At 45.2% G+C, this 12004-nt stretch overlaps 2 protein-coding genes across 3 annotated transcripts in view; both read right to left on the bottom strand.

Annotated features, from left to right (window-relative positions):
- The window catches only part of arl13b (ADP-ribosylation factor-like 13b), a 98354-nt gene extending 92844 nt beyond the window's left edge, over positions 1-5510 (bottom strand). Inside the window, exon 1 of the mRNA XM_067992826.1 lies at positions 5407-5510. The gene's annotated coding sequence lies outside the window, so the exon portion shown is untranslated. The remainder of the gene's footprint in view (positions 1-5406) is intronic.
- A 2343-nt stretch (positions 5511-7853) lies between these two features.
- Positions 7854-12004, bottom strand: part of LOC137327230 (OX-2 membrane glycoprotein-like) — a 50874-nt gene continuing 46723 nt past the window's right edge. For both annotated transcript variants that reach the window (XM_067992836.1, XM_067992834.1), the window contains one exon: positions 7854-8891. In XM_067992836.1, the coding sequence (XP_067848937.1) occupies positions 8890-8891 (2 nt within the window). In that variant the 3' untranslated portion in view covers positions 7854-8889. The remainder of the gene's footprint in view (positions 8892-12004) is intronic.

Raw genomic sequence — 12004 nt, 5'->3', positions numbered from 1 at the left:
TGCCACCAAGAAGGCATGGCTCGAGGTGGCAGAGGAGGTCACCAGCACCACCAACATATCGTGCACCTGCATACAGTGCAGGAGGCGCTTCAATCACCTAAGTAGGTCAGCCGAAGTGAGTACACTTACTCATTCCCCTCCCCTTCGTCTGCCACATCACCACCCCCACCCCACATCTCCTTCTGCACTGCCAACACTACTCTATCACATCACTCCTCACACCCACTCAAAGCTCATCCTCTTCTTACCTGCACTTACTCACCTCGCTAGTACTCATCCCACCACTACCACTCAACCCAATCCTCATACAATCTCATGGCTCTATCTCATACTCACCCTCTCATGCATCTCTTTCATGGTCAGCCTCACTCAACCTGCCACTACCTGTGCTGCAGCCACAGGGCACGCATCACATATGTGCAGTAGGAAGCGTAAGGCTTCTACTGAGGAAAAAAGGGTGTAAAAGAAATGACAGCCATCCGAGGTTAAGTGAAGAAATTAAGGATAGTATCCGACTAAAAACAAGGATATATAAGGTAGCCAAACTTAGTGGGAGGATAGAAGATTGGGAAGTCTTCAAAAGACAGCAAAAAGTAACTAAAGGATTGATTAAGAAAGGGAAGATAGATTATGAAAATAAATTAGCAAAAAATATAAAAACTGATAGCAAGAGTTTCTATCGTTATATAAAAAGAAAAAGGGTGGCTAAGGCAAACGTAGGTCCCTTAGAGGATGAGACTGGGAAATTAATGGTGGGAAACATGGAGATGGCAAAAATGCTGAACAAATATTTTGTTTCAGTCTTTACGGTAGAGGACACTAAGAATATCCCAACACTGGACAAACAGGGGGCTCTAGGGGGGGAGGAGCTAAATACGATTAAAATCACTAAGGAATCAGTAAAATAATGGGACTCAAGGCGGATAAATCCCCTGGACCTGATGGCTTACATCCGAGGGTCTTGAGGGAAGTGGCAGTAGGGATTGTGGATACTTTGGTAATAATTTTCCAAAATTCTCTGGACTCGGCAAAGGTCCCGGCAGATTGGAAAACTGCTAATGTAACACCCTTATTTAAAAAGTGTAGTAGGCAGAAGGCTGGAAATTATAGACCAGTTAGCCTATCATCTGTGGTGGGTAAAATTTTGGAGTCTATTATTAAGGAGACAGTAACGGAACATTTGGATAAACATAATTTAATAGGACAAAGTCAGCATGGCTTTATGAAGGGGAAGTCATGTCTGACAAATTTGTTTGAGTTCTTTGAGGACATAACGTACAGGGTGGATAAAGGGGAACCAGTGGACGTAGTGTATTTAGATTTCCAGAAGGCATTCGACAAGGTGCCACATAAAAGATTATTGCTCAAGATAAAGAATCACTGGATTGGGGGTAATATTCTGGCATGGGTGGAGGATTGGTTATCTAACAGGAAGCAGTGAGTTGGGATAAATGGTTCATTCTCGGACTGGCAACCAGTAGCCAGTGGTGTTCCGCAGGGGTCGGTGCTGGGTCCCCAACTCTTTACAATCTATATTAACGATTTGGAGGAGGGGACCGAGTGTAACATATCAAAGTTTGCAGATGATACAAAGATGGGAGGGAAAGTAGAGAGTGAGGAGGACATAAAAAACCTACAAGGGGATATAGACAGGCTGGGTGAGTGGGCGGAGATTTGGCAGATGAAATACAATATTGGAAAATGTGAGGTTATGCACTTTGGCAGGAAAAATCAGAGAGCAAGTTATTATCTTAATGGCGAGAAACTGGAAAGTACTGCAGTACAAAGGGATCTGGGGGTCCTAGTGCAAGAAGATCAAAAAGTTAGTATGCAGGTGCAGCAGGTGATCAAGAAGGCCAACAGAATGTTGGCTTTTATTGCTCGGGGGATAGAATATAAAAACAGGGAGGTATTGCTGCAGTTATATAAGGTATTGGTGAGACCACACCTGGAATACTGCATGCAGTTTTGGTGTCCATACATAAGAAAAGACATACTTGCTCTCGAGGCAGTACAAAGAAGGTTCACTCGGCTAATCCCGGGGATGAGGGGGTGGACATATGATGAGAGGTTAAGTAGATTGGGACTCTACTCATTGGAGTTCAGAAGAATGAGAGGCGATCTTATTGAAACATATAAGATTGTGAAGGGGCTTGATCGGGTGGATGCGGTAAGGATGTTCCCAAGGATGGGTGAAACTAGAACTAGGGGGCATAATCTTAGAATAAGGGGCTGCTCTTTCAAAACTGAGATGAGGAGAAACTTCTTCACTCAGAGGATAGTAGGTCTGTGGAATTTGCTGCCCCAGGAAGCTGTGGAAGCTACATCATTAAATAAATTTAAAACAGCAATAGACAGTTTCCTAGAAGTAAAGGGAATTAGGGGTTACGTGGAGCGGGCAGGAAATTGGACATGAAGCTGAGCTCGGATCGGTCAAGGCCCTGTGGGTGGCGGAGCGGGCCCAGGGGCTGACTGGTCGGGTCCTGCTCCTACTTCTTATGTTCTTTAGATTTGAGGTTAGGATCAAATCAGCCATGATTTTATTGAATGGCGGAGCAGGCTCGAGGGGCCGATTGGCCTACTCCTGCTCCTATTTCTTATGTTCTTATGTTCTTCTGTGTCGTGAGAGTGAAGGGGATGCACAAGGGTGTTTGAGGGTTTGTCATGGTGTTTACCTATATTTAATTTCTGATCAACTCACATTACATATTATATTGGCCCCACTACTGCCACGTCTTTGTGAATCTTGACTGGTTTGTGCAATAATGCCCTTTCCTGAGGATCACTATGAAGACCCACAACTGATGCCACCCATTGTGTCACTGCAGAGTGGGTGTAGGTGTATTTGCAGGGCTTTTTTGTGCAGATGACTGAGAGACGTCGGCGATGTCCCCGGTGGCACCCTGGAAGGATGCGAAGGAGAAGTTGTTGAGGGCAGCGACAGGTAAGAAGATGGTGCTCGGACCAGCCGGGAGCAGCTCGGCATGAAGGAGGCTGCAGATGTCCACGACTATATTTCGAATGACTCTGAGCCTCCGTGTGCACTGCTGCTCAGAGAGGTCCAGGAAGCTGAGCCTCGGTCTGTAGACCCTGTGGCGAGGGTAGTGCCCTCTGCGACACATCTCTCTCTGCGGTTGCTCTCCCTCCTGCTGTGCAGATGGATGTGTCACAGCACTGTGTTGTGGAGCTCCACGTGTCAGAGGTGGACAGCGTGGCCGGCGAGGCTGGTGATGCTGTTCGCCCTCCGAGGAGGTCATGACTGCAGCTACGGCAGCCCCCATCCGGAAGTTTGAGGGGGTCCACTAGGTAAATGTCTCTGGACCCCGGGGTAAGTGTGCAAGTTGGTGCATTTGATTGTTAGGAGGAGGGTGGTGGAGGCCAAACTTTGTCCCAAGTGACAGAGCGGCCTCCTGCAATGAGTGATGGTCTCCCTCCCCCACCTGTCAAATGGACCTTTGCAGCTGCCACAGGCTGATGGCTGCAACACGTCCATTTGAACTTGGAGTGTTTCCCCCAGTACAGGAAACAGTCTCAGTTAATTTCAAAATCCCATCCCTCCTAAAATATCTCGTTAATCAGGTCTGTAAACGACCTGTAGTACCTGTTTAAGTACTTTAAGTGGCACCCTGCTGGCTTTAATTGCCGATGGGAGTCCCACATGCGGGGGCTGCGCGGCATGTCAACGCGTCACTGGGGAACCCGAAAGTGGGCGGGTTGCAGCCGGGCTCCAGACCCGCCCCAGGAATCCCGGATTTTCGCAGCCCCCCCGCCACGAACGCACCCGATCGCGGGTGCGAAAATTGAGCCCTAAAAGTTTTATTTTTCAATGTGAGCATCCCCTGAAGCGCCTGTTGGAAAAGTGTGATTGGTGCCTGCAGTGCCACTCAGATGCTGTGTCCACATTATGAGGGAGGGTCTTTTAATTTGCACCAGTGAGCTAATTGCATAGTTTATGCACAGCCTCCCAGTGCATTATACACCGATTGGCTGCTGAGATGGGCACTAATTGCATCAGGCCATTGTCGGCCACAGGCTCTGTGCTTCAATTCACATTCTTGGCTCCAAAATGTCAATGTATTCTTCTGTTAGCATTGTGCAGTGATTTCACAAGATTCATGAATTCAAAAAACTGATTGCTTGCAAACCCTGTTGTTTCCTATTCATATTTACTACCACCTGTTTGGTTGGTGTAACAATGCGTATCTGTACAATACTGCTAAAAGCTACAAGGCATGAAAGAATGGAAACCCAATGTGGCAGTATGAAACAAAGTCTGTGGCTCAGTGCCAGGGTGGCACAGCACTTCCAGTTTGATGGCTGGCAAAGTGCATTTTCTTCCAATGCCGCAGTATACCTGTCTGCCAGCAGATGGCAGACAAGCTCAATATTCTGCACAGTGCATCTATGATGTTCTGCACTTGTGAAAACCCGGCCTCCCAGGAAAATTTATGTGCTCTGCTGAGCTAATGCCTCTTTTCCACAAATTGATGAATATGTTTTCCGTTGCAACAAGGCATCTGTCACTTGTTGATACATCTGTTCACAGCTGACTGACTGATTTGGCGCATGTCATAAATTGTGGCTTGGAAGGATCAGGTGGTTTAAAGGTCACATTCAAAGACGATAGTGGCCTAGAAATGCGATAGAGTCGCACCTGTTTTTCAAGCACTAAAGGGGCACCTAAATCTCCAATGTGCATGGAAGCATGCGCTCATTACAAGCCAGAAGTGTGCACCTGCCATATTGGTATAGGCAAAAAATTGACGTCCAAGGTCCATGCCTGAAGAAGGCATTCGTCCTTTTGCACAATCAAATAAGGGGCATTACGTCTGTTTAAGGCCCACTGTGCAAAATTGAGTTGCCCTGAATGCAGTCGGCGTTCTAGGCCATTAAGTGGTGTAGAAATCCCCTCAAATAATTCCCATCCTCAGTACTTCAATTACAGCAACAAACAACAGAGAAGTCTTATATATAAAAGATGATAATATGCAATTAAACATCAGTGCTTATTCAAAACACATTTACAAATTTAGAATCAACTTTTTCAACACAAATGTAGTTTTAAGAATCCAACTTCAACAGGCGAGGCTAGTGGATTAATCATGTGTCGATTTTATATGGATGCCAGAGTGAAGTTCTCCATTAGATTTTGAAATTTAGCATGGGACCTAATTACCATGATTGTGATATTAAAATAAAGCTTATGCTGGCTCCCTTTGCCCACAGATTTTCTTTGCTGCTAAATGTAGCTTGCTGCAAACTGGGTGCACAGGCTTACTTGATCCATTAAGCCTCCACGGCGCCAGTGGGAGTTCGCCAAATGGAGTGACTACGATGCTGTCAGATTGTCGTAAAAACCCAACTGGTTCACTAATGCCGTTTAAGGATGAAACCAGCTGTTCTTACCTGGTCTGGCCTACATGTGGCTCCAGTCCCACACTAATGTGGTTGACTTTTAACCGGACTCTGAAGTGGCCTCGCAAGCCACTCAGTTGTATCAAACCTGAGGGCAACTAGAAACGGGCAATAAGTGCCAGCCTTGCCAGCGATCCCCACATCCTGAGAATGAATATAAAACAAAATCAGGGCTATATAGTAACATTTATTTACAGGAAGACTGGAAACAATAGAGCCACTGTTATATATTTCTCAGCAACGAGTTACAAAATGGCACATGCAGAGGATTGGGGTAGACCACCTTCTCAACATCTAAATTGGGGCTCACAATGCATATTGGCAAAATGTACAAACTACCAGGGGTCCAAACTATTTGATGTTATCTTTGGACTATAGGGCTAGTTTTACGAATGCCTGTTCCTCGCAGGAAGCCTTGCCTGCCATATTAGGAAATTACTGGCAAGATGAGTTCCCATGATTTTCCGACATACACTCCCACAGTGTGGTTTTGTAAAATTGGCCCTTATGTCAAACACTCGAAGCTATGTAATTAGCTGTCTCTGTTTTTGTATATTAGACATAACAACAATAAAAAACTAGAAGCAACTTGAACAATATTTGAAGAGATTAATGTTAGAAAGGTTACAGAGTATAAGGGCTAGAAATTCATCAGTGTAGCACCCGTTTTTTAGGCGGTATGCGGGTGCGTGCTTCTAGCGTGATGTGCGTTGGATGCCATCTTGATAAAGGGGTTTGCACACTCGCAGATAATGAATGCCGGTACCATGCAAAATAAGGAGAATATGCATGTGTGCAACGCATTGTCTTAACCATGAACAGCTGAACATGTCTTAGACGGCCTGGAGGACCCCCACCAGTGCTATTTCAAGGGACCATGCAGCATTTTCAGGTTAGTTGCTGGATTACTGCTTCTGGCTGCTGATGCATTTGTACCTGTTTTTGGAGGTCTCCTATACTTGAATACTAGAACTAAGGGACATAGCCTAACATTTAGAGCCAGGACGTGCAGGAGTGAAGTTAGACAATGCTTCTACACACAGAGGGTGGTAGAAGTTTGGAACGCTCTTCTGCAAATGGCAGCTGACGCTAGCTCAATTGTGAATTTTAAATCAGAGATTGATAGATTTTTGTTAACCAAGGGTATTAAGGAATATGGGGCTAAGGCAGATATATGGAGTTAGGTCACAGATCAACCATGATCTCATCGAATGGCAGAACAGGCTCGAGGGGCTAAATGCCACTGCCGCTTGCTGCCTATATGCAAGAAAGCGAGATATGTGTTGGTGAGTGTCCTGCAGGATGTTTGGGTAATGTGCCTGTCATGATTGAATAGCTGGCAGTGTGTGTCACCTGTGAGTTGTGGGTGTGCGGCTTGCGACAGTGGTAATGTGTGAGGGTGAGAGGAAGCATCTGATTGGAAGAGTTGAGTACTGATTGAAAGAGTTTGTTGGTATGTGGATGATGGAGGGTGTAGTGCGAGGACCAGTGGATGTGGCTAGTGGTGCAGTTTCACTTGTCAGTTGACCTCTTTCACCTTGACCACTCGTGTCAAAGCATTGAACGTCTTCCTGCACAGCATCCACGTTCATGGTGCTGTGCGCCTGGCATTAACTTTGTCCCCTACTGTCTCCCACTGCCTCTTGAACATATGTCTGGAGGGCCTCTTGTCCCCCTGCAGATATAGTATGCCCCTCCTTCTGTCCACTTCTTGCATCATCAGAGAACGTTGGTGCACGTTCTCGCACAAGCCTGGTACAAACTCAGATTGACAGATTGGTGAGATCTGACCTGCAGATTGGAGGATGTGGGATTTAGTAGTTTGCAACCTTTATTCAATGTTTTAACATAACTCAACAGTTTGTAAACATAGGGATGGGACCTGCATCTGTGTTTTACATGTGTGATGTCTGATCTCAGTTCAGACTCCGTGCAGACCTGTATCTTATTTTTTGCAAATAAGAGGTGCAGGCTAACTTTAGGAGGTACGAGCAACTCACACGATATCTGGGCCCCCCTGCTGGCGAGAACAATGAACAACGCAGCGAGGCCTGGCCGTTGTGTTACAATCAGGTAAATGAGGAGGCAGCACGAATCTCTTATGCATCGGAACAACCGGGCATTCACCGCGACCCTCGCGCCCGGTTTCGGGCCTTATCAAATTTAATCCCCTAAGCATCTTTCCTGCATTACACTGTAATATTTTAATATATATAGACTTAGCAAGTGGCCAACTGACAGAGAAAAGAACAAAAAACAGGCTCATATTTCAGCTTACTGAATAAAACTAGAGGCAAGACATAATCACGTGGAAAGCTGTGACATTATGTGAATCAGTAATAAAGTATACTTACATTAGATTAAAGCCACAGTATATTTGTGAAAGTAAACTCAAATAAAATTGAAACTTATATAACTTGAGAGAACACAATAAAATCTTATCTTTCTAATATTTATAACATAATACAATGAAAACAGAGGAAATGATCCCAAATGCTATTTCAATCAATTTTACATTTCAGTAGTAAATGAAATCGCAATGGCATTAATATTATGTTATATATTAACATACAAATATAAAATTGCTTTGTTTATTATTTTAATGGACGTATTAACTGTTTAAAATTAATGGACCAATGCTAAAATAATGGAAAAAAGAATTTCATACAAACGGTAAAAGCGTTTGTATGCAAATATCACAGCACAATGCTTCATTCAAACTAAATAGTAATCTTGCCAGGGAAGACCATCGACACATAGCAGCAGCAAGCCTGGCGCCATATATCATGGTTCTGCCAGTGTAGAAAGTTGAATCTTACTGAAGACAAATGTTAAAAGTGCTATTTTGGATTCCCAAATACAAGGTGGCCTTTCAAGCACTATGAGCTGAAAGTTCGTAGAATGTAAATTTTTTAATGAAATAGTGGGGGTCAAATTGGACATGGGAGGGGCTGCAAAAACAGACAGTATCACAGCAGCCGTCCATTATACTCCCCGCCTGGTATTCAGTTCCATTGACTTCAACAGGTGTGAATATTGGGCAAGGAATATAACATGCGGCCTATGCGATAATGTCTGTTTCGCAGCCCCGTCCAAGGTGAATTTCTACCCGTGTTTTTGATATTCAACTGTAACAGATTTTTTCCTTATATTTTCTGTTCCTTATAAATCCTGGTTTGGGTCAAATTACTTGTAATTTTTTTTTATTCGTTCATGGGGTGTGGGCGTTCCTGGCAAGGCCGGCATTTATTGCCCATCCCTAATTGCCCTTGAGAAGGTGGTGGTGAGCCGCCTTTTTGAACCGCTGCAGTCCGTGTGGTGAAGGTTCTCCCACAGTGCTGTTAGGTAGGGAGTTCCAGGATTATGACCCAGCTCCCTTGACCCCTTAATTAGAAGTTAAGGGTAGAAATTCCTCCTGAGTTGTCGGCCGATCCTCCGTTGTCCAAGATGATTTAATCTCCAAATAAATTCAAACTCTATGAAAAAAATTGCAATGAATTACATATTGCAAATGAACAAAATCAAGAGAGAGACCAAAATGCAGTAATTAGATATCATAATTTTACAAATAACATTTAAAAAAAAAATCACATTTTGGAAATTAAAAAAATTCTATTCTCCATTTTTATTTTCTCCTGTTTAGCTTCCTGAGAGAAACAGAGACAACCAAACATTCTCCCAGGTCCACATCATTGTAGATCTTGACTTGGTCTCTAGAAGATGCTATGATGGTGATGCGACCTCTGATTTTCCTCCTTCCCTGTGGGAAGCATGTGGTTTCTGTGCCAAGCTCACATTTGTGTTTCTTTCAATTAATAAAATGCCACTTTTCCCATACCTATCTCAATAGAGTTAGCACTGACAAAACCTTTCATTAAGGGAACAATTGGAAGGAAATTAGCCTGGGATCCAGATATGCCAGGTGTCGGCTTTATGCGGGTGATCCACGGAAGAAGTGAAACCTCCATTTGCCCATTACAAGGTCAGCGGCATCTGAGGAGGGACTCCCAATCTTGGGAGTTCACATGTCCCAGCCTCTCAGTCATGTGGGAGAAGGTGGTATGCCCAGTGAGAAGAGGTGCACCAGCCCACTAAAGCGCACATGTGGGCTCCATCTGGGGAGACGATGTCACGATCCCCAGAGAAACAGAGAGATAAACTTTTTTTGCTGTTTAAATTCAGCCCCCTTACAAAGAGACCTTGCTCTGTGCAAATTGGCTGGTATGTTTCCCTACTTTACATTGGTGATTACACCTCAAAAATATTTCATTGGCTGTGAAGCACTTTGGGATGTCCAGAGGCGCTATGTAAATGCAAGTTCCTTTTTTTCTTTTACCAGGGTAGAGGCCGTCACTGCAGCAGTATTGGTCATGTAGAAGGATGAGGCTGTAGTGGGACATGCATAACCCCAAGGACCACTTGCAGTGTTGAAAAAAGTTTAATAACCTCGCAAGGTCAGCAAGGAATGAACTTTTGGCTTAGTGGTAGCTTTCCTGCCTCTGAGTCAGAAGGTACATAGTCCCAGAGTCAGAGCCCCACTCCAGGCAGCCTATTTGCATAATTATTCACAGCACAAGGTGCAAACTCAGATATGTTTTAAGGATGACACAAATGGTGAGAGGGGAAAATTACATGTGTCAAAATTAGAAGAAGGAAGATATTCAAAAGAGAATGTCACAATAGGGGCACAAAAACTCCAAAAAGCCTTTGATGCCTTTCAATGCAGACGCTAGGCCCAACCACATATTTGTGTGGAACTGATTCGGCCTAATTTTGCAGCCCAGAACACTTTTGTGCTCAAAACTGGTGACAGATAAGTAGTCCTTGCTACTATAATCAATCCCAAAGGAGGGAATTTTAACCCCCAAGAATGGGTGGGTGGGAAGTTAAAATAATAGAATTTTGCAGCGCTTCTGCAACCCGGCTCCTACACGCCCACTTCCGGCTTTAACGGAGGCACGTTTGGCTGTGTGCGAGTAACCTATTCACTGGAAGCGGGTCGATAATTAATGCGGGCGGGTGGGTACTTATCAGAGCGATTTACCTGATTATCAGATGTTAATGAAGCGATTTTAAATTGACTTTAACAGACCTTCGAATTTAATGCCTCCAGCACTGGTTTCCCGGGGCTTGGGAAAGTCACCAGTGAAACGGAGGTGAGATTGAGCCGCAGTTCATGGGGGTCTTTAAAGTTCTGAGTACCCCGGTGTGAATTAAAGCTCAGCGATTACAGCAGATGTCTCAGTTCCCTCTGGCTAACGTTTGGCAGAAAGTTCTTGTACTCATACAGCTTTTTCAGAACTTTGGAGGCTTTCAAACAGACAAAATCAGGATGGGGGGTGGGGGGCGGTGCCATGGATGTATTTGATAGGACATTGGATGAGGAGGACAATCACCATCCACGGCAGTGACGTCGTGCTGTGGCAGGATCTGCAGGTGCACAAATGAAAGGTGCACAACACAGATCTGGAGAATAACAGAGTGGAGAACAGCAGAGAGGAAAGCTGCAGAGGGGCTGAGGTTGCAGGAGGCAATACCCACGTGAGAGGGTCTAAAGACAAAGGCTGAGCTTCCTTGACCGATCTGAAGAGCGGTGCCTAAGCAGGCTCAGATTGAACTGGCAGGTTGTCGCAGACAGGTGCAGCTCTCTTCAAGAAGAGCTGCACCCTGCTGGACCTGGTGGCCACGTATTGCCCGTTGCTGTTAAAGTCACCACTGCCCTCAATTCCTTTGCCGCTGGCTCCTTCCAGTGCGCTACCGGAGACATCTCCAGGGTCTCTCAGTCGGCTGCACATAAATGTATAAGGGATGTGATGGATGGGTCGTTTGCCAGAGCATCCACTTATGTGAACTTTCCCCACGACGACAACTGTGGCTGGCTTCCCACAGGTGCAGGGTGCAATTGATTGCATTTACGTGGCAATCCAAGGATCACCACATGAACCAGGAGTTTTTATCGGCCACAAGGGATTTCACTCCATCAATGTACAGCTGGTCTGCAACCACAAGAAGAGGTTCATGCAGGTGTGCACCAGATTCCCTGGCAGCTATCATGATGCTTTTACACTGCGGCAGTCCAACATTCCAGATCTCTTCCTACCAGGAGACAGACTTAAGGGCTGGCTCATAGGAGACAAGGGATACTCCCTTCAAACTTGGTTCATAATACCTGTGAGGAACCCCACCAATGAGGCCAAGAGCACTAGAACCAGAGCCACATCACCACTGGGTGTGTCATCGAGCAAGCCATTGGCATGTTGAAGATGCGCTTCAGGAGCCTGGATAGGTCTGGAGGGATCCTTCGGTACTCGCCAGTGAGGGTGTCCAGAATCATAGTGGTGTGCTACGTCCTGCACAACATTGCGCAGCAGAGAGGATTAGAGGTGGAGGACGACCAAAGCGCTCGTCAATCATCTTTTGATGATGAGAACATTGATGAGGAGAAGGAGGAGGTTGATTAGCAATATGAAGATGGGGCACCCATCGCCAGAGCAACTGTGTAGATTGCTTCTCGGGATGCCAGGGATGCCCTCATTTCTCAAAGGTTCACTTAGTCAGAGTGGGGAAAAGAAACATTGAAATACTCCAG

This window comes from Heptranchias perlo, chromosome 11 (genome assembly GCF_035084215.1).
Source record: "Heptranchias perlo isolate sHepPer1 chromosome 11, sHepPer1.hap1, whole genome shotgun sequence".
Lineage (NCBI taxonomy): Eukaryota > Metazoa > Chordata > Chondrichthyes > Hexanchiformes > Hexanchidae > Heptranchias > Heptranchias perlo.
The sequence above is the reverse complement of the archived record's forward strand: the minus strand, read 5'-3'. Positions and strand labels throughout refer to the sequence as shown.